Raw genomic sequence first — 27,949 nt, 5'->3', positions numbered from 1 at the left:
CGAAACAACTGCAACCGTTAATAATCTATTCCTCAAATAAGTAAGGTTCAGAATGAAGACGGGGTAACGTAAAAGTGTATGAAAAAAGTAGCTCATGACCAGTATTGTGCAGTATATAGACTGCAGGATTAGATATGGCATCGAACAAAACAAGCCCTCCAGGAATTTAATTCAGCTTCAGACTTACCAGATGGGGACATGTACTCTGAATTTGCCCTACAAACCACCTGGACTGGCAGATTGCACATCCGCAGAAATGCCTGAAATACAGCAACATTTTGTCATGAAACTAACATTTCAAAAATATAGATTATATCAATTTATGATCACACTGCAATATGGAGAAATAAAACAGTAAACATATATTTGGCCAGCAGAGGTGGAACTTATCCAACTGAAAAATGATTTTCCCCATCCCTGCCATATAGACATATTTACAATTCTTAAAATACTTAATTCATGAGATTTGTATTAACCATGCACATTTATAGATGTAAATGATGAAGAATGTATTTTTTAAAATTAAAAGAACTAAATAGTCAAAATAATGGAACTATTCGCACAGGAGTGAATGGCCTCCTTGCGGTAACCATTTTTTGATCTCAACAAATATTTTCAGCTGGTAAGGCGGGGAAAAGAGGCATTGTGGATTTTGTTTGATATTTCTATGGTACAACTGCAAAGTAACAGAAATGTGGACGTTTGCTACAGCAAATTTATCATTATTTTGCTTGGCACACATGGTGAATGCCTCCCCAAAGAGTTACAAAAGCATAATGTTAGAGACAAACAATTTGTTGGCACTTTGCCTCAAGTGTGCAATGTTGCCAACCTTCAACCATATTTCAATTTTTCCACCAACCTTTCGGTGCTGTTATGAAAGCAAATTGTATTCAAGGTAACTACCCTGAGGTAAACTTTACAACTGTGTCACCAGGTTGCTTGCTGCTGCTGCTTAAGCTGCGGTGTATTTTTGCTGCCAGCCAGCTGACTGCATTGGCCCGGAGTGGCACACTGAGAATGGGGTCTTGTACTAAACTGCTGACATGGAATTCTCAGGATAGTTGTTTTTCAAATAAGATAAATGCATTGTCAATTTGCTCTCTCTAAAGAGTAGGAATTAGATTATTTTTGCTTCCATACTGTAGTACTAGAAACTCTTCATATTTCTTCTTTTAGAGCCTTTGTTCGCATATCAGCAAGTAAAATCACAAAGAAGTAGGCTTTGCAACTTTATTACTGTGATAAGTGGGATATTGGTTTGATTTCTCCTGTTCGCTTTGTACAAGCTGACAGGACATAACCAGTAATAACCAAATACTGGAATATGCAATAGCATCAGCACTGAGGGCGTGTTAATCAATGCTCAGATCCCCAGAGCAGAACGATATATGGTTACCTAAGCAGGTACTTTAGGGGAACTGATGGATAGCAAAGGAAAGCAGGGCAGACAGCAACGGTGTTACAAAGATACACTGAAGGTTCACATAATGCAGTGCAACATGGTTGCTGACACTTGGGGAAATCCTGACCAGTGGCAAATGCCAATGATATGTTCAAGCGAGAGGAGTGAAGGGCTTTCAACTGCAACACCATGATGGATAGCAAAGATGGAGTCAAGATGTCAGGGAGGGAAGGATTAGCAAAGTCAGAGGGATCAACAGGAGAATTGTTCAGGAATGTGGTTATGTAGGGTGGGACGATGGCACAGTGATTAGCACTGCTGCCTCACGGCGCTGAGGACCCGGGTTCGATCTGGCCCCGGGTCACGGTCTGGGTGGAGTTTGCACATTCTCCCCCTGTGTGCGTGGGTCTCACCCCCACAACCCAAAAGATGTTCAGGGTAGGTGGACTGGCCAAGCTAAATTGCCCCTGAATTGCTCCTTCTTCTCTCGGGGTCTAATAGTTTTAATTTTAGATTACTAGGCCTCACTCAAAGATACTTTACTGCCCTTCTTCCTTCCCCATGCAACAGTTATTCCTGCTGACACCTCTCCCCTATTCAGAAGTGCTTTACTAAGCAAGCAGGTAGACCATAAACAAAAATCTTATCTGCTTTACACAGCATCTCTTAAACAACAAAAATGAATGCGAGGCATGGAGGAAATGTTGGCCATGTCTAAGAGGGGTAAGCATTCGGATTGGCAAACCAATCCAGAAACACTTAAAACACAATTGTTTAAGCATATCCCTCCACTCCAATATTTACCCGCCAGAAAAATCACAACATAAATGCACAAAGTTGAACAGTTCTGAGGAAAAAATACAAAACTTAGCAATAGATGTTGCAACATTTTCACCAGCTGCGCCTCCACAGGCCTATTGTCCAGAAGCTCAGACTTTCTTTTTTTTTATTAAATATTTTATTGAAAATATTTGGTCAACCAACACAGTACATTGTGCATCCTTTACACAATATTATAACAACACAAATAACAATTACCTATTTTATAAACAAAAAATGAATAAATAATAAATAACAAAAATGAAAACTAGCCCTAATTGGCAACTGCCTTGTCACAAGTAACACTCTCCAAAAATATAATTTAACAGTCCAATATATAATTATCTGTAGCAACGACCTATACATACTATACAGTATATATGAACAACCCTGAGAGTCCTTCTGGTTCCTCCTCCCCCCGCGCCCCCCTCCCCACCCCCCCCGATCCTGGGCTGCTGCTGCTGCCTTCTTTTTCCCATTCCGTCTATCTTTCTGCGAGGTATTCGACGAACGGTTGCCACCGCCTGGTGAACCCTTGAGCCGACCCCCTTAGGACGAACTTAATCCGCTCTAGCTTTATAAACCCCGCCACGTCATTTATCCAGGTCTCCACCCCCGGGGGCTTGGCTTCTTTCCACATTAGCAATATCCTGCGCCGAGCTACTAGGGACGCAAAGGCCAAAACATCGGCCTCTCTCGCCTCCTGTACTCCCGGCTCTTGTGCAACCCCAAATATAGCCAACCCCCAGCTTGGTTCGACCCGCACTCCTACTACTTTTGAAAGCACCTTTGTAACCCCCATCCAAAACCCCTGTAGTGCCGGGCATGACCAAAACATATGGGTATGATTCGCTGGGCTTCTCGAGCACCTCGCACACCTATCCTCCACCCCAAAAAATTTACTGAGCCGTGCTCCAGTCATATGTGCCCTGTGTAATACCTTAAACTGAATCAGGCTTAGCCTGGCACACGAGGACGACGAGTTTACCCTGCTTAGGGCATCTGCCCACAGCCCCTCCTCGATCTCCTCCCCCAGCTCTTCTTCCCATTTCCCTTTTAGTTCATCTACCATAGTCTCCCCTTCGTCCCTCATTTCCCTATATATATCTGACACCTTACCATCCCCTACCCATGTCTTTGAGATCACTCTGTCCTGCACCTCCTGTGTCGGGAGCTGCGGGAATTCCCTCACCTGTTGCCTCGCAAAAGCCCTCAGTTGCATATACCTGAATGCATTCCCTTGGGGCAACCCATATTTCTCGGTCAGCGCTCCCAGACTCGCGAACTTCCCATCCACAAACAGATCTTTCAGTTGCGTTATTCCTGCTCTTTGCCACATTCCATATCCCCCATCCATTCCCCCCGGGGCAAACCTATGGTTGTTTCTTATCGGGGACCCCCCCCAAGGCTCCAGTCTTTCCCCTATGCCGTCTCCACTGTCCCCAAATCTTCAGTGTAGCCACCACCACCGGGCTTGTGGTGTAGTTCCTCGGTGAGAACGGCAATGGGGCTGTCACCATAGCCTGTAGGCTAGTCCCCCTACAGGACGCCCTCTCTAATCTCTTCCACGCCGCTCCCTCCTCCTCTCCCATCCACTTACTCACCATTGAAATATTAGCGGCCCAATAATACTCACTTAGGCTCGGTAGTGCCAGCCCCCCCCCTATCCCTGCTACGCTGTAAGAATCCCTTCCTCACTCTCGGGGTCATCCCGGCCCACACAAAACCCATGATGCTCTTTTCAATCCTTTTAAAAAAAGCCTTCGTGATCACCACCGGGAGGCACTGAAACACAAAGAGGAATCTCGGGAGGACCACCATCTTAACCGCCTGCACCCTCCCTGCCATTGACAGGGATACCATATCCCATCTCTTGAAATCCTCCTCCATCTGTTCCACCAACCGCGTTAAATTTAACCTATGCAATGTGCCCCAATTCTTAGCTATCTGGATCCCCAGGTAACGAAAGTCCCTTGTTACCTTCCTCAACGGTAGGTCCTCTATTTCTCTACTCTGCTCCTCTGGATGCACCACAAACAACTCACTTTTCCCCATGTTCAATTTATACCCTGAAAAATCCCCAAACTCCCCAAGTATCCGCATTATTTCTGGCATCCCCTCCGCCGGGTCTGCCACGTATAGTAGCAAATCGTCCGCATACAAAGATACCCGGTGCTCTTCTCCTCCCCCAAGTACTCCCCTCCACTTCTTGGAACCCCTCAACGCTATCGCCAGGGGCTCAATCGCCAGTGCAAACAATAATGGGGACAGAGGGCATCCCTGCCTTGTCCCTCTATGGAGCCGAAAATATGCAGATCCCCGTCCATTCGTGACCACGCTCGCCACTGGGGCCCTATACAACAGCTGCACCCATCTAACATACCCCTCTCCAAAACCAAATCTCCTCAACACCTCCCACAAATAATCCCACTCCACTTTATCAAATGCTTTCTCGGCATCCATCGCCACTACTATCTCCGTTTCTCCCTCTGGTGGGGCCATCATCATTACCCCTAACAACCTCCGTATATTCGTGTTCAGCTGTCTCCCCTTCACAAACCCAGTTTGGTCCTCGTGGACCACCCCCGGGACACATTCCTCTATTCTCATTGCCATTACCTTGGCCAGGACCTTGGCATCTACATTTAGGAGGGAAATAGGTCTATAGGACCCGCATTGTAGTGGGTCCTTTTCCTTCTTTAAGAGAAGCGATATCGTTGCTTCAGACATAGTCGGGGGCAGTTGTCCCCTTTCCTTTGCCTCATTAAAGGTCCTCGTCAGTACCGGGGCGAGCAAGTCCACATATTTTCAATAGAATTCGACTGGGAATCCATCCGGTCCCGGGGCCTTTCCCGCCTGCATGCTCCTAATTCCTTTCACCACTTCTTCTACCTCGATCTGTGCTCCCAGTCCCACCCTTTCCTGCTCTTCCACCTTGGGATATTCCAGCTGATCCAAGAAGCCCATCATTCTCTCCCTCCCATCCGGGGGTTGAGCTTCATATAATTTTTTATAAAATGTCTTGAACACTCCATTCACTCTCTCCGCTCCCCGCTCCATCTCTCCTTCCTCATCCCTCACTCCCCCTATTTCCCTCGCTGCTCCCCTTTTCCTCAATTGGTGTGCCAGCAACCTGCTCGCCTTCTCCCCATATTCGTACTGTACACCCTGTGCCTTCCTCCATTGTGCCTCTGCAGTGCCTGTAGTCAGCAAGTCAAATTCTACATGTAGCCTTTGCCTTTCCCTGTACAGTCCCCCTCCGGTGCTTCCGCATATTGTCTGTCCACCCTCAAAAGTTCTTGCAGCAACCGCTCCCGTTCCTTACTCTCCTGCTTCCCTTTATGTGCCCTTATTGATATCAGCTCCCCTCTAACCACCGCCTTCAACACCTCCCAGACCACTCCCACCTGGACCTCCCCATTATCATAGAGTTCCAAGTACTTTTCAATGCACCCCATCACCCTTAGACACACCCCCTCATCTGCCATTAGTCCCATGTCCATTCTCCAGGGTGGGCGCCCTCCTGTTTCCTCCCCTATCTCCAAGTCCACCCAGTGTGGAGCGTGATCCGAAATGGCTATAGCCGTATACTCCGTTCCCCTCACCTTCGGGATCAATGCCCTACCCAGCACAAAAAAGTCTATTCGCGAGTAGACTTTATGGACATAGGAGAAAAACGAGAACTCCTTACTCCTAGGTCTGCTAAATCTCCACGGGTCTACACCTCCCATCTGCTCCATAAAATCTTTAAGTACCTTGGCTGCTGCCGGCCTCCTTCCAGTCCTGGACTTCGATCTATCCAGCCCTGGTTCCAACACCGTATTAAAATCTCCCCCCATTATCAGCTTTCCCATCTCTAGGTCCGGAATGCGTCCTAGCATCCGCCTCATAAAATTGGCATCATCCCAGTTCGGGGCATATACGTTTACCATAACCACCGTCTCCCCCTGTAGTTTGCCACTCACCATCACGTATCTGCCCCCGTTATCCGCCACTATAGTCTTTGCCTCGAACATTACCCGCTTCCCCACTAATATAGCCACCCCCCTGTTTTTCGCATCTAGCCCCGAATGGAACACCTGCCCCATCCATCCTTTGCGTAGCCTAACCTGGTCTATCAGTTTCAGGTGCGTTTCCTGTAACATAACCACATCTGCCTTAAGTTTCTTAAGGTGTGCGAGTACCCGTGCCCTCTTTATCGGCCCGTTCAGCCCTCTCACGTTCCACGTGATCAGCCGAGTTGGGGGGCTTCCTATCCCCCCCCCCCCCTTGTCGATTAGCCATCACCTTTTTCCAGCTCCTCACCCGGTTCCCACGCAGCTGTATCTCCCCCAGGCGGTGCCCCCCCGCCCATCCTCTCCCATACCAGCTCCCCCCTCTCCCCAGCAGCAGCAACCCAGTAATTCCCCCCTCCCAACCCCCCCGCTAGATCCCCCGCTAGCGTAATTACTCCCCCCATGTTGCTCTCAGAAGTCAGCAAACTCTGGCTGACCTCGGCTTCCCCCCGTGACCTCGGCTCGCACCGTGCGACGCCCCCTCCTTCCTGCTTCTCTATTCCCGCCATGATTATCATAGCGCGGGAACCAAGCCCGCGCTTCTCCCTTGGCCCCGCCCCCAATGGCCAACGCCCCATCTCCTCCACCTCCCCCCATCACCACCTGTGGGAGAGAGAAAAGTTACCACATCGCAGGATTAGTACATAAAACCCCTCTTTGCCCCCCACATTCGCCCCACCACTTTGTTCGAACGTTCTTTTTAATAACCCGCTCATTCCAGTTTTTCTTCCACAATAAAAGTCCACGCTTCATCCGCCGTCTCAAAGTAGTGGTGCCTCCCTCGATATGTGACCCACAGTCTTGCCGGTTGCAGCATTCCAAATTTTATCTTCTTTTTATGAAGCACCGCCTTGGCCCGATTAAAGCTCGCCCTCCTTCTCGCCACCTCCGCACTCCAGTCTTGATAAACGCGGATCACCGCGTTCTCCCATTTACTGCTCCGAGTTTTCTTCGCCCATCTAAGGACCATTTCTCTATCCTTAAAACGGAGGAATCTCACCACTATGGCTCTGGGAATTTCTCCTGCTCTCGGTCCACGCGCCATCACTCGGTATGCTCCCTCCACCTCCAACGGACCTGCCGGGGCCTCCGCTCCCATTAACGAGTGCAGCATCGTGCTCACATATGCCCCGACGTCCGCTCCCTCCACACCTTCAGGAAGACCAAGAATCCTCAGGTTGTTCCTCCTTGCGTTGTTTTCCAGTGCCTCCAACCTTTCCACACATCGTTTCTGATGTGCCTCCTGCGTCTCCGTCTTCACCACCAGGCCCTGTATATCGTCCTCATTCTCGGCTGCCTTTGCCTTCACGACCCGAAGCTCCCGCTCCTGGGTTTTTTGTTCCTCCTTTAGCCCTTCGATTGCCTGTAGTATCGGGGCCAACAGCTCTTTCTTCATTTCCTTTTTGATCTCTTCCACACAGCATTTCAAGAACTCTTGTTGTTCAGGGCCCCATGTTAAACTGCCACCTTCCGACGCCATCTTGGTTTTTGCTTGCCTTCCTTGCCGCTGTTCTAAAGGATCCACTGCAATCTGGCCACTCTCTCCTCCTTTTTCCATCTGTATCCAGGGGGGATTCCCTTCTGGTTTACCGCACAGTGTTTTTAGCCGTCAAAATTGCCGTTGGGGCTCCTATCAAGAGCCCAAAAGTCCGTTTCACAGGGAGCTGCCGAAACGTGCGACTCAGCTGGTCATCACCGCACCCGGAAGTCGAAGCTCAGACTTTCTAATCCATTCTCCAAGTTATGAAGCTTGTCCTTGACATGCTCTCTCCCTACACTAACCCGTCCCTATCTTTCAAGCCTCTCTCCATCCTCTGTTTTTTCTACTTTGCAAACTTTGGTGACAGCTATAACGTATAGACAGATGTAACTATAGTATTCAACCTGGAGTGTAGGAAAGTAGGAAATTCAGCACTGTACCATTTTAAGTTATTCGGAAATAATTAAAATGAGAAATCTGGAATCAGCTGAATAAAGGAGAATGCGCTTGCTGGAAATTAGAGCTAATTTTATGCAACATCAGAACAATTAGTGGTGGTGGATGCCGCCTCATCCGGGATGATAACAACCATGTCAACTGGTATTTTAAAAAATATGATCAACACCTTATTGCTCCTGATACATAAGGCACAGATTGTGAGTACTTTATGCATAAATGACCGCCCAGGGGCTTCATCAATCTAAAAAGGATTGCGGGGTCAAATGGTCTCAAGGCAAGGACTTTACATGTTAACCTTCAGCACAGTGGTAAGTCACCCCCATGATGTCTCATAGTATAGGTAAGCGAGGAGGGACTTCCAGTGGCAGCACGTAGATGGAAGTCGAACATTGGGTGGCTCCTGCTCAAGGCTCAGTTTTTTGGAATTTAAAGCCTGGTCCGAGTGGCAGTTTTTGGATGAGCTGGTGCAGGAAGAGACAAGGAAGGAGGGGAAATGTCGAAGGACCAGAAAAAAGCCATCAGGAAGAAGAGGGTGAGCGAAGATTCGCCATCGAGCGAACGGGTCAGCCCGGCTGCAGGAAAGTTGGGTCGCTGGGTTGGGCTGCACCTTTCTCAGTAGAGAAGATGCCAGAGTGATGGCTGGAGAGTTCGAAAAGCAGTTTGCCAAGCATATGGAGGTGGTGATGCGGAAAGAGATGATGGCAGCGATGAAGGTGCTGGTGGAGGAGGCGGTGTTGGAGGACATTGGCCGTGGACAGGAGCAAGGAGAGAAGTTGATGGGGGTGGAGGAGGCTCTGTCACAGCACAGTAACCAGTTCACCTCAATGGGTGAGGAGCCTGCGGAGGATGGTAGAAGTCAACAAAGGACTGCAAGCTATGGTGGAGGACCTGGAGAACAGGTCAAGGTGGCAGAATTTAAGAATTGTGGGCTTGCCCGAGAGGGTGGAGGGCCTGAGGCTGACTGAGCACTTCGCGGAGATGCTGGCCGAGTTGCTGGGGGAAGGGGAGGAACCCGCCCGGTATGAACTCGACAGAGCTCATCGGTCACCGGCCCAAGCCGAAGGCAAATGAGCCGCCAAGGGCGGTCATAATTTGTTTTCATAAATACCATGTTAAAGAAAATGTCCTCCGGACATGAGGTGCAGTGGGAAGGAGTTGGCATTCGTATATCCAGGACTTAACTGTGAAGCTGGTGAGAAGGCTGGCGGTCAGCTGAAGGCGGCAATCTACAGTAATGGTGTGAGGTTCGCCGTGGTCTACCCGGCAAAGCTGAGGGTAACCAACAACTCAAATGACTTCTACTTTGAGACGGTGGAGGCTGCGGAGGTGTCCGTGAAGGTTGAAGGACTGTGGTGAAAATGAGAGCTGGGACCGCTGTTTGGCTTTGGACAGATGGAAGGGGGTGAAAAGCTGCATATAGATTCATTTCTTGTCTGTTGGTTAAGGATGTTAATTTGTTTTATATGAGGGTTGGGAATGGTTGGAAGTTTCTATTTTTGGGTTGGTTAGTGGGGAAGGATAGTGTACCCTGTGGTATGGGGCGCTGGTAGGAGGTTAGTGAACTTTGGGGTGATGGCGGTTTTCTGGGGTGTGTTTTTTTTTTGCACTGGTTTTGTTTGTTAGACTTTTGCTTTCAGGAACTGGGCACGTGGAAGGGGATTGGGAAGAGGAGGCCTGGGCAGGGACCATAGGTTATGATTATGGCGGATAGGAGGGGCTGGGTGGGTGAGAGGCCCCGATCAGAACAGTAAGGTGAAACGTGAGGGATTGGGGAGGCCGGTGAAGAGATCAAGGCTGTTTGCGCATTTAAAGGGCCTAAAGGCCGATGTGGTGATGCTGTAGGAGAGCCACCTGAGGGTGAAGGATCAGGTGAGGCTCAGGAAGTGGTGTGTGAGTCAGGTGTTCCATTCTGGGTTTGATAGTAGGGCTCAGGTGGTAGCGGTATTGGTGGACAAGAGGGTGAGGTTCAGATGGCGAAGGTGGACCAGAGGGGCAGGTACATGATGGTAACAGGGGCTTTGGAGGGGAGATTGGTGATGCTCTTGAATAGGAGGAAGGAGCTTCAGGCAACGTTTGACTGGTTGTCCACAGGGAAGGCGGTGCGCCAATTGAGACAGGCAAGGGGGGCCGTTTACGAATATGGGAAGAAGGCGGGCATATGTTGGCCGGCCATCTCCGGAGGGAGGAGGCAGCGAGGGAGATAGTCCAGGTACAGGATAGGATAGGGAAGTTAGTGGTGGCCCTGGAGCAGAATAACGTTTTTGAGGAGTTTTCTGAGAAGTTGTATAGGTCGGAGCAGCCGAGAGAAAGTGAGAGATGAGGGAGTTTCTGGACGGGTTGGAGTAGCTGAGGTTGGGGGAGGAAGATAGGATAGGGCTGGAGGGGCCAGTGGGGGAGTAGGAGGTAAAAGAGGCAATCGGGAGGATGCTGTCAGGGAAGGTGGCAGGGCCAGATGGGTTCCCAGGGGCGAATTATAAGAAATTTAAGGACAAGTTGGCGTCGCTCATGGTAGGAATGTTTGAGGCGGCGATAGATAGGGGGGGTTGCCGCAGACATTGGGACAGGCTTCGATTTCCCTACTGTGAAAAAAGGGCAAGGACCCGGTGGAGTGTGGTTGGTATAGGCCCATAGCCCTATTAAAATGTGGATGCCAAGATACTGACAAAGGTGCTGGAGGCAAGGTTGGAGGGGTGCCTCCCGAAGGTTACTGGAGAGGATCAGAAAGGGTTCGTGAAGGGAATCCAGCTGTTCTCGAATTTGAGAAGGTTGTTAAATGTGATCATGCCACCGACGGATGGGAAGGAAACGGAGGTGGTGGCATGAGATGCAGAGAAGGCATTTGGCCGGGTAGAGTCAAATGGCAAAGAACTGCCATTTTGTCGGGCTTCAACCCACTTAAGATACTTGGGGATGCAGGTGGCGGGTGATTTGGAGGGGATCCGAAGGTACAATTTTGCTGGTTTGGTGGGGAGGGTGAAGGCCGATTTGGCAGGGTGGGACAATCTCCCTCTGTCGTTGGCGGGCCGGGTGCGGACAGTTAAAATGAATGTGCTATTGACATTTCTGTTTGTTTCTATTTCAGTGCCTGCCGGTCTTTCAACCCAAATGTTTTTTCCAAGGAGGTGGACAGGTTGGGCATCTCGTTTATTTGAGGGGTGGGGGAGAGAGAGAGAGAGAGAAAGGTGACCAGGGTTGAGGGCGGTCCTGCAGAGAGTGCGACGGGCCGGGGGGGCAAACGTATTACATTACTGGCCGGTGAACACAAGAGAAGGTGCTGGGCAGGGTTGGGGTGGGGCTAGTCTTGGGGTGTTAAGATGGAGGAGGGTCCGTGTTGAGAGTCCGGGTTGAGGGTGCTGTTAACGGCGCGGCCCCCGATGGCCCCGGCAAGTATTCGGTGAGCCCGATGGTGGTGGTAACTTTGAAAAGCTGGACAGCACTTTACACTGAGGGCCAGGTCAGGGGAGGATGCCAATTAGGGGGAATCATTGGTTCGAGCCGGGGAGGCTGGGTGAGAAGTTTCAGAGGTGGAAGGAGAGGGGGGATTAGGGCAGTGAAGGATTTGTTCCTGGGGATGACTTGCGAAGTTGGAGGAGCTGGGAGAGAATGGCTGACGCAGGAGGAAAGGTTTAGGTGCCTACAAGGCCGAGACTTTCCGAGGAAGGAGTTCCCGACCATCCCGGTAGCGCCAGCCCCCTCGGTGTTGGAGACAATACTGCAGTATTGTGGGCTTTGGGGGGGGGGGGGGGGGGGGTTGATGTCGGCGATCTATGGAAGAATTTTGGAGAAGGATGGTGTGTCCATGAAGGAAATTCAGGCTAAGTGGGAGGAAGAGCTGGGAGAGGCGATGGAAGAGGGTCTGTGGTGCGAGGTGCTGCGAAGGGTCAATGCCTCAACCTCATGCACAAGATTGGGGTGGATTCAATTGAAGGTTGCGTATAGGACGCACCTCACAAAAGCAACAATGAGACGGCTCTTTGAGGGGGTAGAGGATGTGGGAAGGGCCGCGCAAACCATGTGCATATGTTTTGGTCCTGTCCGAAGCTGGAAAGGTGTGGGAGGGAGGTATTTAACATCATCTCGGGATGCTGCATATGGACTTGGAGCCGGATCCCCTGGAGGCCATTTTAAGGATGTCGAACCAACCCGAACTGCAGGGACAGATGTTTTAGCCTTCGCCTCGCTGATTGCTCGTAGATAGGTCCTGTTGGGGTGGAGATCAACTTCTCTGCCCTGTGCCTCGGCATGGCGGGGGGGGGGGCATGCTGGAATTTTTGACCCTGGAGAAGGTGAAGTTTGAGTTAAGGGGGGAGGGCAAGGAGGGGTTCTACAATTCACGGGGTTTATTTATCATGCACTTTTGGGAGTTGGTGCCATTGAACATTAGGGGTGGGGGGGGTTGGTTTGTTGTTTGCTTTTTGTCTTTAACTTGCGAGTCACTGTTTTAGGTTCCATATTGGTAGGGTCGTTTTATTGTTTCTCTGGGTTTTTTTCTGTTTTAATGATGAAAATATGGCGAATAAAAAGATTTTTTTTAAAAACATTAAGCGAGGAATTGGAGTATCCTAGGCACCTCATCAAAAAGAGCTTCACACCTCCAACGGAAAGGCTTTGTGGTATTATTCAGTCTTGTTTACCTATGCCAAATACGTTCTCAGCAATGCCTCATTATAGTTTTATGAGAAACCCAATTCTGTTTCTGAAACATTAACATTGGTGTGATTCAACCAAAACATTTCTTAGTGTCATTTTGGATGAGTATGGCGGGGTGTTTCCGTCAGCTTTCCCAGTGTGATCCAGACCGGTATTCACCCACACTTCATTTTTTGGGCCATGGGGGTGTTTCTCCCCGGTCTAGCCCAAACTGAGAAATGTTTTCTAGAGTGGGGAACTCAACTTGCTGGCGAGACCAGTTCCTCAGATAGGGACGCCAGGGTACTGCCCTGCCCTGTCCCCGACCACCCGAGGGGCTCCAATGGCCGTCAAGACACCCACGTGGCCATCATGACTGGTCTCTGCTTGTGGAGACCAGTACTAAATCGGTGCCTGGTTGAGACCTCACCAATGCAGCCGGTGACTCCCAGGTGTCGATTCAATGCAATATCAAGATGGCTGTGCATATTTAAATGAGTAAATATCATTATCTGGATCATTTCAAGCGAGGGTACGATCCAGATTGTTATGTGCCAGGGTTTAGAAAACTCCAAATATATCATGGAGTTCACCTGACCTACAACTGTTTATCGATTTTGGTTACGATGAGCCTGAGGGTCCTGGCTTTCAGGTGTTATTCAACAGAGGCCTTAAGCACTTTTAATCAAAAACAAGCTTTATTCTACGAATTTAGTTAACATTTTTCTAAACACACACAGTAAGCATTTTTATCAACTACAAACACAAATACCCCACACAGCTACAGTAATCTATGTCTCACCCTTAATAAATTCCCCCTTTTAACTGTTCCAATTTAATAACAAGATCCCATAAACCAGTACCTCCTTTTCAAAGGTGTGGCCCAGTACACAGCACGAAAACCTGGTATGGACACTCTTGTTTCCTTTCCAAAACAGCAGGTTTGAATTCATTCCAGAAAGCAATTATTTATTTTAAGTTGACAAGTAATCTGGAAACAGCTTTTAAAATGAAGATAAAGAGACACTCCAAGATATTTCTCTTTCTGAGTACAGCAGCCAAATGTGAAAGCGAAAGCAAAAAACTCAAGAGCGACAATCAAGCCCCAAACCAAAGCGAAAGTAAAAGCAACTCCGAGCCACAGCCCAGCTCCACCAACACAACGACATCACTGAAGCCATGTGATAAAACAAAAACATTTCTCAAAGGGACACTCCCATGACACCTCCCCCAGAAAAAAAAAATAAACCATCAACTTCAAAGATGGTTTCATATTTCATCTTTCCACTTTTCCAATAAGAACAATTGACAATAAATATATATCTTTTAAACAAAATCAAAACAGCCAAACATTGATAATAATAGTCCATTTTACCATTTCCACCATTGAACCTGCTTCTCTTCATTACATTTGTGACAAAGCATCGGCTATCACATTTTCTCGTTCTGCTACATGTTTAATTCTTAAATGAAATGGTTGTAACAATAAACTCCATCAAAACAGTCTGGCATTTTTATTCCTGAATCGCTCCAAAAACGTCAATGGATTATGATCAGTATATATAATTGTTTCTAGCCGAATTGCTGGTAACATTAAAAAAGTGTTAAAATGTTGCAAAGCCAGCACCAAGCTCAAAGTCGCCTTTTCAATTGTTGAATACATCCTCTGGTGATCATTCAATTTCTTGGAAAAATATTCAATAGGCCGCTCTATTCCTTTGTCGTTTTCTTGCAAGGGCACAGCACCTACGCCCACATCACTCGCATCGACAGCCACTTTGAATGGTTTCGTGTAATTTGGGGTGGTCAACACAGGAGCAGTGGTTAACACAGCTTTTGGGCCGTCAAATGCCGGTTGACACTCCGCCGTCCACTGAAATTTGCTACGCTTCTTCAGCAAGTCTGTCAGTGGAGCAACTACGCTGCTAAAATTTGGCACAAAGTTTTGGTAAAATCCACTCATGCCAAGAAATCGCATTATTTCCCTTTGTGTCGAGGGTATTGGAAACTCCCCAATAACTTTTGTTTTCACATCCCGTGGGACCATTCGTCCCTGTCCAATTGTATGGCCAAGGAATGTGACTTGGACTTTTACAAATTCACTTTTCGCTAGGTTTACCACCAAACCCGCCTCTTGAAGTCGACCGACTAACTCCATCAGATGCTTCAAATGTTCTTTCCATGTCTGACTAAAAATCACCAGATTGTCGGTGTTTACCGCACAATTGAGTAATCCTGAAACAACTTTGTTAGTCAACCGTTGAAATGTGGCTGGGGCGTTTTTCATGCCAAATGGCATAAAGTTGAATTGGTTATCTGGAGTCACAAAAGCTGAAATCTCCTTCGCCCTTTTGGATAAAGGGACCTGCCAGTAACATTTAAGTAAATCCAGTTTGGAGATAAAAGCGGATTGTCCCACCTTCTCAATGCAATCCTCCATGCGTGGGATAGGATAAGAGTCTGTTCTTGTAACTGCATTAACCTTTCTCGAGTCCACACACAATCATTGGGTACCGTCCGGTTTCGGTACCATCACTATGGGTGAGCTCCAATGGCTGCAACCCACTTCAATTATGCCATTTTTAAGCATACTTTCATAGAATCATAGAATTTACAGTGCAGAAGGAGGCCATTCGGCCCATCGAGTCTACACCGGTCCTTACAAAGAGCACCCTACTCAAGCCCATGTCTCTACCCTATCCCTGTAACTCAGTAAGCCTGATTTAACACTTTTTGTTTGGACACTAAGGGCAATTTTTGAATGGCCAATCCACCTAACCTGCACATCTTTGGACTGTGGGAGGAAACCGGAGCATCCGGAGGAAACCCACGTGCACACGGGGAGAACATGCAGACTCCACACAGACAGTGACCCAAGCCGGGAATCGAACCTAGGACCCTAGAGCTGTGAAACAACTGTGCTAACCACTGTGCTGCCCATTCAATTTCTTTTTGAACCTGTGCTAATTTTAAAGGGTTTACATGGATGTTGTTTAATTGAACAGCGTTTCCCACATCTACATCATGTATCGCCATTTTAGTACTTCCCAACATATCTCCACAAACTTGCCCATGTGATATCAATAACTCTTCCAGGTCTGTTCGTTATTCCTCCAGAAGGTAACTCAACAATTTATCCCAATTTTTAAGAACATTTGAAGAATGTCAAATTCAGAGTCATCTGGATTTGGTTCTTCGCTTTGAATTAGAATCACTAAAACCTCCTTTTGCTCTCCTTCCCTTTCAAAATACCTTTTAAGCATATTCACCTGACACACTCGGTGAGTTTTCCTGTCTGGCATTCTTACCACATAATTTCCTTTCAATCTGATAAGGTCCACAAAACCTTGCTTTTAAAAGGTTCACCTATCACTGCTAATACTAAAAAACTTTATCTACACTGGCAAAACTACTAACTTTTGCTTTCTTGTCCACTACCTGTTTCATTACATGCTGTGCATCTTTTAAATGTTGTCTAGCCAATTCACCTGCTCTATTTAATCATTCTCTAAAATTTGAAACGTAATCCAATAATGTAATTTCAGACTGCTCACTCATCAATTTTTCCTTAATCAATTTAAGTGGTCCTCTTACCTCATGACCAAAAATTAGTTCAAAAGGACTGAATTAGGTGGATTTATTAGGTGCATTTCTAATTGCAAACAGTACGAATACAATTCCTTTATCCCAATTCTCTGGATAATCTTGGGAATAAGCCCTCAACATTGTTATTGACGTCTGTGTCACCGTTCTAATGCTCCCTTCGATTCTGGATGGTACGCAGTGAATTTAAATTGTTTTACTCCTAAGCTATCCATAAGCTTAGTATGTCCATAGTATGTCCTTGGAGACATTGCAGGCTTTTTTTGAATATATTCAAGAGGTGGCTGGATATAGCACTTGGGGAGAATGGGATCAAAGGCTATGGGGAGAAAGCAGGATTAGGCTATTGAGTTGGATGATCAGCCATGATCGTGATAAATGGCGGCGCGGGCTCCAAGGGCCAAAAGGCCTCCCATTGCTCGTATCTTCTATGTATCTATGTATGTATAACTTCCTTGAATAACCTCGAGGTATAATTTGATCCTTGATCCAATTGTATTTTTGTGGGTAGTCCATATCTACTAAAGAATTTAAGTAACTCCTTCACAATCTTTTTAGCTGTAATATTACGTACTGGAATGGCCTCTGGAAACCTAGTAGACACATCCGTTATAGACAAAAAATATTGATTCCCACTTTTCGTTTTAGGAAGCAGTCCTACGCAATCAATTAAGATCCTTGTAAAAGGTTTCTCAAATGCTGGAATGGGTCTTCCAGTTGCGGCTATGCGGAGCTAAGCCACACGATTCGGCAGCTCCCGTGAACACGGGCTTTCGGGCTCGATAGAAGAGCCCCAACGGAACTTTTTTTTTTTTTTTTACAGCCAATTCGTGGGGAAGAGAGGAGAGAGGTCCCCTACTAACTTGTATGGACCGGACCCGCAGCGAAACGGCCAAAAAAGTGGCATTGGAGCAGCGGGAGAAGAGAGAGAAAACAAGCAAAATGGCGGCGGCCGGGGACAAAGAGGAGATGCAGGAATTCATCAAGCGCTGCTTCGAGGAGCTGCGTAAGGAGATGGTGGCGCCTATGTTGGCAATAATTGAAGGACTTGGGGCAACCCAGAAAGCCCACGAGGTGAAGATCCAGGAGATCTAGGAAAAAGTGAGTGAGAATGAGGACGAGCTCTTGGGCCTGGCGGTGAAAGTGGAGCGGCACGAGGCGCTACACAAGACGTGGGCGGGAAGACTCGAAGACCTGGAGAACAGGTCGAGGAGAAATAATCTGAGGATCCTGGGTCTCCCAGGAGTGGAGGGGGCTGATGCTACGGCATATGCGGGCACAATGATCGGGGCACTGATGGGCGCGGAGGCCCCCCCGGGGTTGCTGGAGCTGGAAGGGGCGCACCGGGTGCTGGCGAGGAAGCCCAAGGCAAATGAGCCGCCAAGGGCGATGGTGGTGAGATTTAACCAGTTTACGGACAGAGAGAGGGTCCTGAAATGGGCCAAGAAGGAGCGGAGCAGCAAGTGGGACAATGCTGAGATCAGAATATACCCGGACGAGAGCACGGAGGTCGCTAAGCGGAGAGCGGGTTTCAACCGGGCCAAAGCGATGCTGCATCGGAAACGAGTGAAATTTGGAATGTTGCAGTCAGCGCGAATGTGGGTTACACATAATGGCCAACACCACTACTTTGAAACGCCCAAAGAGGCGTGGACCTTTATACTAACTGAAAAGTTGGACTCTAATTGAGGGTTTGTGAGGGTGGGGGGTGTTTGAGGGTTGAAGTATGATGGTTGTTGTATATAAGGGGGCAATCACGCGCAGGGAATGTTATATGGGCTGGGGGAGAGAGACAAGGCTTGACAGGAGCTGCGCCAGAGGGGGCGGGGCAGGCTTTGGAAAGCGCGGGGGTTTTTCTTCCCACGCGCGGGAAGAAAGGTGGGAACGAAGGAACGTATATTGATGGGGAGACTCCCACACAGGGGGTTCAAAGGGATGGCGGGGGAAGGTGGGGTCAGCAGGTGTCAGCTGACTTACGGGAGTGATATGGGGGGAGCAAAAAAGCTAGTAGCGGGGGGGGGGGGGGGGGGGAGAGGGGAGAAGGGTTGCTGCTGCACTGGCCGAAAGGGAATGGGACACAGAAGAGGTGGTCGGGATGGAGGTCCCCGGCTGGGGGACTGGACACGGGATTGGCCCAGCAAAGGAGATGGCTAGTCGGCGGGGGGGGGCCTGAATGGGCCAGTGAAGAGGGCTCGAGTGTTCGCGCACTTGAAGAGACTGAAGGCAGACGTGGCTATGCTCCAAGAGACACACCTAAAGGTGGCGGACCATGTTAGGTTAAGAAGGGGATGGGTAGGACAGGTATTTCACTTGGGACTGGACGCGAAAAATAGAGGGGTGGCAATTCTGGTGGGAAAGCATGTGTCATTTGAGGCCAAGACTATCGTAGTGGATAATGGAGGGGGATATGTGATGGTGGGTGGTAGGTTGCAAGGGACGTGGGTGGTGTTGGTAAATGTATACGCCCCGAACTGGGATGATGCTGGATTCATGAAGCGCATGTTGGGGCGCATTCCGGACCTGGAGGTAGGAGGACTGATAATGGGAGGGGACTTCAATACAGTGCTGGATCCAGCACTAGGCCGCTCCAGATCAAGGACTGGAAAGAGGCCGGTGGCGGCCAAGGTGCTCAGGGGGTTTATGGATCAGATGGGGGGAGTGGACCCATGGAGGTTTGCAAGACCGCAGGCCAGGGAATTTTCTTTCTTTTCCCACGTGCACAAGGCCTACTCCCGGATAAATTTCTTTGTTCTGGGCAGGGTGCTCATCCCGAGGGTGGAAGGGACGGAGTATTCGGCCATAGCCGTTTCGGACCATGCCCCGCACTGGGTGGAAATGGGGCTGGGAGAGGAGAGGGACCAACGCCCGCTGTGGCGGCTGGACATGGGACTGCTGGCAGATGAGGTGGTGTGTGGGAAGGTGAGGGGGTGTATCGAAAGGTACTTGGAGGCCAACGACAACAGGGAGGTGCGAGTGGGGGTTGTATGGGAGGTGTTGAATGCGGTGATCAGGGGAGAGGTAATCTCCATCAGGGCTCATAGGGAGAAGACCGAGGGTATGGAAAGGGAGAGGTTAGTGGGGGAGATTTTGCGAGTGGACAGGAGAGGCCCCGGAGGAAAGACTACTTGGGGAAAGGCGACGGCTCCAGACGGAGTTTGACCTGTTGACCACGGGGAAGGCGGAGGCACAGTGGAGGAAGGCGCAGGGGGCGACCTACGAGTACGGGGAAAAGGCCAGTCGGATGCTGGCACACCAGCTCCGTAAGAGGGCGGCAGCGAGGGAAATAGGGGGAATCAAAGATGGAGGGGGAGCCACGGTTCAGAATGCAACAAAAATAAACAAGGTATTCAAGGCCTTCTATGAAGAGCTGTACAGATTCCAGCCCCCAGGGGGGGAAAGAGGGGATTAGACGATTCCTAGGCCAACTGCGGTTCCCGAGGGTGGAAGAGCAAGAGGCGGCTGGTTTGGGGGCACCGATCGGGTTGGAGGAGCTGAGTAAGGGTTTGAGGAGCATGCAGGCGGGGAAGGCCCCGGGGCCGGACGGGTTCCCGGTGGAGTTCTACAGAAAGTATGTGGACCTGTTGGCCCCTCTACTAGTGAGGACCTTTAACGAGGCAAGAGAGGAGGGGCCCCTGCCCCCGACACTGTCAGAGGCGACAATTTCCTTGATTCTGAAGCGAGACAAGGACCAACTGCAATGTGGATCGTACAGGCCGATTTCGCTCCTTAATGTGGACACTAAGTTATTGGCAAAAGTGCTGGCCACGAGGATTGAAGACTGTGTCCCGGGGGTGATTCATGAGGACCAGACGGGATTCGTAAAGGGCAGGCAATTAAATACTAATGTGCGGTGGCTCTTAAACGTGATAATGATGACATCGGAGGAGGGAGAGGCGGAGATAGTGGCAGCTATGGACGTGGGAAAAGCCTTTGACCGAGTAGAGTGGGAGTACCTCTGGTAGGTGTTGCGTAGGTTTGGATTCGGGGGAGGGTTTATTAGCTGGGTTAAGCTCCTTTACAGTGCCCCGGTGGCGAGTTTGGTGACGAACCGGCGGAGGTAGGAGTACTTTCTGCTGTACCGAGGAACGAGGCAGGGGTGCCCCCTGTCCCCCTTGTTGTTTGCATTGGCAATCGAACCCGTGGCCATATCACTGAGGGAGTCTAATAAATGGAGGGGGGTGGTCCGCGGGGGAGAAGAGCATCGGGTGTCGCTATACGCGGATGACCTGCTGCTGTACGTGGCGGACCCAATGGAGGGGATGGTGGAGGTCATGCAGACTCCAAGGGAGTTTGGGGAGTTCTTGGGCTATAAGCTCAATGTAGGGAAGAGCGAGCTTTTTGTATTACAGGCAGGGGGACCAAGAAAGAGTGATAGGGGACCTACCGCTGAGGAGGGCGGTGGGGAGTTTTCGGTATCTGGGGATCCAGATAGCCAGGAGTTGGGGGGCCCTACACAAATTGAATCTGACGAGGTTGGTGGACCAAATGGAGGTGGACTTCAAAAGATAGGACATGTTGCCGCTCTCGTTGGCGGGTAAAGTGCAGTCGGTCAAAATGGTGGTCTTTCCGAGGTTTTTGTTTGTGTTTCAGTGCCTTCCCATCGTGATCACCAAGGGCTTTTTCAAGAAGTAGGTAGGAGTATTATGGGGTTTGTGTGGGCGAATAAGACCCCGAGGGTAAGGAGAGGGTTCCTGGAACGCAGTAGGGACCGAGGAGGGCTGGCGCTGCCAAACCTAGGGAGCTACTACTGGGCAGCAAATGTGGCGATGATCCGCAAGTGGGTTATGGAGGGAGAGGGGGCGGCATGGAAGAGGATGGAGATGGCGTCCTGTAAAGGAACGAGCTTGGGGGCGTTGGTGACGGCACGGCTGCCGCTCTCGCCATCAAAGTATACCACGAGCCCGGTGGTGGCGGCAACGTTAAGGATCTGGGGCCAGTGGAGACGGCACAGGGGTGCAGTGGGAGCCTCGGTGTTGTCCCCGATCAGGGGTAACCACCGGTTTGTCCCGGGGAAGATGGACGGCGGGTTCCAGGGCTGGCATCGGGCAGGGATTAGAAGAATTGGGGACCTGTTCATTGACGGGACATTTGCGAGCCTAGGGGCACTGGAGGAGAAGTTTGAGTTACCCCCGGGAAATGCATTTAGATATATGCAGGTGAGGGCTTTTGTGAGGCGACTGGTCAGGGAATACCCGTTGCTCCTGGCACAAGAAATTCAAGACAGGGTGATCTCGGGTGCATGGGTCGGGGAGGGCAAGGTTTCGGCAATACACCAAGAGATGAAAGAAGAGGGGGAAGCCCTAGCAGAAGAGTTGAAGGGTAAATGGGAGGAGGAGCTGGGGGTGGAGATCGAGGAAGGTTTGTGGGCTGATGCCCTGGGTAGGGTTAATTCCTCCTCATGTGCCATTCTCAGCCTGATACAATTTAAGATGGTTCACAGAGGGCACTTGACCGGGGTGAGGTTGAGTAGGTTCTTTGGGGTAGAGGACAGATGTGGAAGGTGTTCAGGGAATCCGGCGAACCATGTCCACATGTTTTGGTCATGCCCGGCACTGGAGGGGTTCTGGAGAGGAGTGGCGGGAGCAATATCTCAGGTGGTGAAAGTCCGGGTCAAGCCAAGCTGGGGGCTAGCAATATTCGGAGTAGTGGATGAGCCGGGAGTGCAGGAGGCGAAAGAGGCCGGAATTCTGGCCTTTGCGTCCCTAGTAGTGATCTTGCTATTGTGGAAGGAGGCAAAGCCCCCTAGCCTGGAGGCCTAGATAAACGACATGGCTGGGTTCATAAAGCTGGAGAGGATTAAGTTTGCCTTGAGAGGGTCTGCGCAGGGCTTCTACAGGCGGTGGCAACCGTTCCTAGACTACCTCGCGGAGCGTTAGAGGAAGGTCGGTCAGCAGCAGCAGCAACCGTGGGCGGGGGGGGGGGGGGGGGTACCATTTTGCCAAGTATATATCTTGCTCAGTGCGATTGTGTGTTATTTTGTTATTGGGGGGGGGGTATTGTTTGTGAGGGGAAAAAATTGTGTTGTTAAAAATCTTTAATAAATATATATATATTTTTTTTTTAAATGTTGGAATGGGTATTAAGGGTGCTTGCTGGCTTTATCACCGCGTCCCCATCACTTGACACGTGTGACATAAGAACATAAGAACTAGGAACAGGAGTAGGACATCTGGCCCCTCGAGCCTGCTCCGCCATTTAATGAGATCATGGCTGATCTTTGTGGACTCAGCTCCACTCTCTGGCCCATACACCATATCCCCGAATCCCTTTATTCTTTAGAAAGGTATCTATCTTTTTCTTAAAAACGTTTAAAGAAGGAGCCTCAACTGCTTCACTGGGCAAGGAATTCCAGAGATTCACAACCCTTTGGGTGAAGAGGTTCCTCCTACACTCCGTCCTAAATCTACTTCCCCTTATTTTGAGGCTATGCCCCCTAGTTCTGCTTTCACCCGTCCGTGGAAAAAACCTGCCCGCATCTATCCTATCTATTCCCTTCATAATTTTATATGTTTCTATAAGATCCCCCCGCATCCTTCTAAACTCCAATGAGTACAGTCCCAGTCTACTCAACCTCTCGTCATAATCTAATCCCCTCAATTCGGGGATCAACCTAGTGAATCTCCTCTGCACTCCCTCCAGTGCCAATATGTATTTCTCAGGTAAGGAGACCAAAACTGAACACAATACTCCAGATGTGGCCTCACCAACACCCTATACAATTGCAGCATAACCTCCCTAGTCTTGAACTCCATCCCTCCCGCAATGAAAGACAAAACTCGATTAGCCTTCTTAATCACCTCTTGTACCTGCACACCAACTTTTTGCGACTCGTGCACCAGCACACCCAGGTCCCTCTGCACAGCAGCATGTTTTAACATCTTACCGTTTAAATAATAATCCATTCTGCTGTTATTTCTCCCAAAATGGATAGCCTCACACTTGGCAACATTGAATTCCATCTGCCAGACCCTAGCCCATTCACCTAACCTATCCAAATCCTTCTGCAGACTTCCGGTATCCTCTACACTTTTTGCTTTACCACTCATCTTAGTGTCGTCCGCAAACTTTGCCACATTGCACTTGGTCCCCAACTCCAAATCATCTATGTAAATTGTGAACAACTACGGGCCCAACACTGATCCTTGAGGGACCCCACTAGTTACAGATTGCCAACCAGAGAAACACCCATTTATCCCCACTCTCTGCTTTCTGTTAGTGAACCAATCCTCTACCCATGCTACCACTTTACCCTCAATGCCATGCATCTTAATTTTGTGTGGCACCTTGTCAAAAGCTTTCTGGAAATCCAGATATACCGCATCCATTGGCTCCCCGTTATCTACTGCACTGGTAACGTCCTCAAAAAATTCTACCAAATTAGTCAGACACGACCTACCCTTTATGAACCCATGCTGCGTCTGCCCAATGGGACAATTTCCCTCCAGGTGCCCCGCTATTTCCTCCTTAATGATAGATTCCAGCATTTTCCCTCCAACCGAAGTTAAGCTTACCGGCCTATAATTACCCGCTTTCTGCCGACCTCCTTTTTTAAACAGTGGTGTCACGTTTGCTACTTTCCAATCCTCTGGGACCACCCCAGAGTCTAGTGAATTTTGATAAATTATCACTAGTGCGTTTACAATTTCCCTAGCCATCTCTTTTAACACTCTGGGATGCATCCCATTAGGGCCAGGAGACTTGACTACCTTTAGCCCCATTAGCTTGCCCAATACTGCCTCCTTAGTGATTAGAATCATCTCAAGGTCCTCACCCATCATATCTTTATTTCCATCAGTCACTGGCATGTTATTTGTGTCCTCCACTGTGAAGACTGATCCAAAAAACCTGTTCAGCTCCTCAGCCATTTCCCAGTCTCCTATTATTAAATCTCCCTTCTCATCTTCCAAAGGACCAATATTTACCTTAGCCACTCTTTTTTGTCTTAAATATTTGTAGAAGCTTTTACTATCTGCTTTTGTGTTCTGAGCAAGTTTACTTTCATAGTCTACCTTACTCTTCTTTATAGCTTTTTTAGTAGCTTTCTGTTGTCCCCTAAAGACTTCCCAGTCCTCTAGTCTCTCACTAATTTTTGCCACTTTGAATGCTTTTCCTTCAATTTGATACTCTCCCTCACCTCCTTAGATATCCACGGTCGATTTTTCGCCTTTCTACCGTCTTTCTTTTTTGTCGGTATGAACCTTTCCTGAACACTGTGGAAGATCGCTCGGAAGGTTCTCCACTGTTCCTCAACTGCTTCACCATTAAGTCTTTGCTCCCAGTCTACCTTAAGCTAGTTCTTCTCTCATCCCATTGTAATCGCCTTTGTTTAAGCACAAAACACTAGTGTTTGATTTTACCTTGTCATCCTCCAACTGTATTTTAAATTCCACCATATTGTGGTCGCTCCTTCCAAGAGGGTCCCGAACTATGAGATCATTAATCAATCCTGCCTCATTACACAGGACCAGATCTAGGACCGCTTGTTCCCTTGTAGGTTCCATTACATACTGTTACAGGAAATTATCTCGGACACATTCTATAAACCCCTCCTCAAGGCTGCCTTTCCCAACCTGGTTAAACCAATTGACATGCAGATTAAAATCTCCCATGATAACCGCTGTACCATTTCTACATGCATCCGTTATTTCTTTGCTTATTGCCTGCCCTACCATCCTGTTACTATTTGGTGGCCTATAGACTACTCGTATCAGTGACCTTTTCGCCTTCCTATTCCTGATTTCCACACAAATTGATTCAACCTAGTCCTCCATAGCACCAATATCATCCCTTACTATTGCCCGGATGCCATCCTTAAACAACAAAGGTACACCACCGCCCTTACCGTCCATTCTATCCTTTTGTATAGTCTGATACCCTTGGATATTTAACTCCCAGTCGTGACCATCTTTTAACCATGTTTCAGTAATGGCCACTAAATCATAGTCATTCACGATGATTTGCGCCATCAACTCAACACCTTATTCCATATACTACGAGCATTCAGGTAAAGTACACTTATGCTGTTTTTTATGTCTTTGTTATGAATCCTAACACCTTGATCAGTAACTTTTCGCAATTTATTTTTCCTCTTACCCTTTCTCCTAATTTTCCTTGTCTTTGAACCCATATCTCTACAAAATAACCTGAGCGACAAAAGTTAACTACATCTTTATATGGTCCAGGCCAATAAAAATATTTTTGTATTTTAGTTTGAGTTTTCCTTACTCCCATATGACCTTCTACTGGTACCTGATTTGCTACTCGCAACACCTCCGTTCTATACCCTGCCGGCAATACTACTTGATGAACATTTCCTCATCAAGACATCATTTTTAAGGTAATAACATTCTGGTATACACTCAGATTCCTCTTCCGTGTATGCTTTCTGATACATCCGTTCTACATCTTTCTGTTGTACCTCCACCAATTTTCCAGAACTAAAAATATCTGCCTGATCCGCCACCTGTTCTTGTTCTTTTCCAACCATCTGATCAAAAATAGTTTCTGATAATTAAACTGCAACTTTATCTTCACTCTTTGATTTCTCCTCGTCTTAACCTGTGACTTTGCGACCTTGTTACTACACAATCCGGAAAAGTCCCAGGATATTAGTCCTTCAACAATTCAGTTGTTTGATTTTCCACTGGCTTATCAACCACAGTAGGCATCACTCCCACCTGTGATCCAGCTATATCATTACCCAAGATAAACCGTATTCCTGGACAAGATAGTTTCTCAATTACTCCTACCACCACTTCACCACTCTTCACTGGACTTTCCAACCTTACCTTATATAATGGAACACTTCTCTTCTCACCCTGAATTCCACATATTACCACCTTTTCTGTTAATATTCCTCCCAAACTACATAACTCCTCATCTCTTACCATCAAAGATTGACTAGCTCCCGTATCTTTTAAAATTCTGACTTCCTCCTAGTACACATGGGTAAACTTTACCCACACAAGTCAATTCTTTAAAGGAACCTGGCACCTTCTTATCAATCACCTCTTGATCAGGCTGTACATTCTTTTGCACCTCCTTCACATCAATTGGGCTTTCCTTTACCACTTTGACAAACCCAACTGTCTTATCCTGTTTTACCACATCAGCCTTCCCAGTGCTTTATTTCAACCCCAACACTTGTGACTTTACATAGCCCAGTTTATTATAGTAAAACATCTGAAACTTTTAATTTCATTTCCACCCTCTTGGATTTAGTTTTTAGTCTGAGGTACACTCTCCTTATGATCTCTCATCAGATCCCCTTTACCGTTACCACTTGAGTATTTCTCTTTGATTTCTGAACGAATTCATAATCATCTGCCATTTCTGCTGCTAATCTCACAGTTTTAAACCTCTGCTCTTCCACATGAATTCTCACTACATCAGGAATTAACTTTTTAAACTCCTCCAATATTATAATTTCTCCAAGAGCTTCACATGTTTGGTCTATTTACAAAGTCCTTATCCACCTATCAAAATTACTCGGTTTGATCCTTTCAAACTCCATGTATGTTTGACCAAATTCTTTCCTTAAATTTCTAAACCTTTGTCTGTAGGCTCCAGGCACTAATTCATATGCACCTAAGATGGATTTTTTTCACCTCCTCATATATCCCAAATACCCCCTCTGGTAGTGATACAAACACTTCACTAGCTCTACCTACCAACTTTGTTTGAATCAGTAATACCCACATGTCCTGTGGTCATTTCATTTGTTTAGCTACCTTCTCAAATGAAATGAAAAAGGCTTCTACATCCTTCTCAAACCTTGGCAGTGCTTGGACATATTTAAATAGATTCCCACCAAGCCTTCGACTATGACGCTCTTTCTCACTTCCTAAAACTGTACGTTTCTCTTTACATCCGCCAATTTTAAATGACCTTCACGTTTCATGGACATTTTCTGAAGTTCAAAGTCGCTCTTTTTCCCCCTGATCTGTACCTCCCTTTCTCTCGTTTTTTGTTCTGCTAGGGCTATTCTTTCTTTTTCCCTTTCTTATCTCGCCTTTACTTTTTCTCTGTTCTGTACCTCCCTTTCTCTTTTCCTCATTTTGTATTCAAGCTGCTTTAATTCTTTTTCATGTTCAAGCTGCTTGATCTGTAATTGAATTCTTGCCATTTCCAATGATTCTGTCTGTGTCTCAGGCAATTTAAAATACTCAGCTACCGCCGCAATTACCTCTTCTTTTCGTATTTTGTCAGACAATGTTAGCTGCAATTTGTTTGCCAAATCTAAAAGCCTTTTTAAAATCTCTGTTTATAAGGTACTTCGTGTGACCTTCTCCGCCCCTAAAAAGGAATTTCCTCCGCCTCTGAAAGGAACATTGTCCACAACACACTCCCTACTTAAACTGGAAAACAACACCTGAAAAGCAAACATAAAACACTCACCCCTCACGGTCTTTAAATTCACTAAGCCAACCCAATCACGAAAGATAGACTTTTATCCCACGAGCCCCCAATTTGTTATGGGCCAGTGTTTAGAAAACTCCA

At 48.0% G+C, this 27,949-nt stretch overlaps 1 protein-coding gene across 1 annotated transcript in view; it reads right to left on the bottom strand.

The window, feature by feature from the left end:
* The window catches only part of mtx2 (metaxin 2), a 183,957-nt gene that overhangs the window by 42,245 nt on the left and 113,763 nt on the right, over nt 1-27,949 (bottom strand). Inside the window, exon 4 of the mRNA XM_072477008.1 lies at nt 188-260. Within this exon, the coding sequence (XP_072333109.1) occupies nt 188-260 (73 nt within the window). The remainder of the gene's footprint in view (nt 1-187; nt 261-27,949) is intronic.

This window comes from Scyliorhinus torazame, chromosome 2 (assembly GCF_047496885.1).
Source record: "Scyliorhinus torazame isolate Kashiwa2021f chromosome 2, sScyTor2.1, whole genome shotgun sequence".
NCBI classification, from domain to species: domain Eukaryota; kingdom Metazoa; phylum Chordata; class Chondrichthyes; order Carcharhiniformes; family Scyliorhinidae; genus Scyliorhinus; species Scyliorhinus torazame.
The sequence above is the reverse complement of the archived record's forward strand: the minus strand, read 5'-3'. Positions and strand labels throughout refer to the sequence as shown.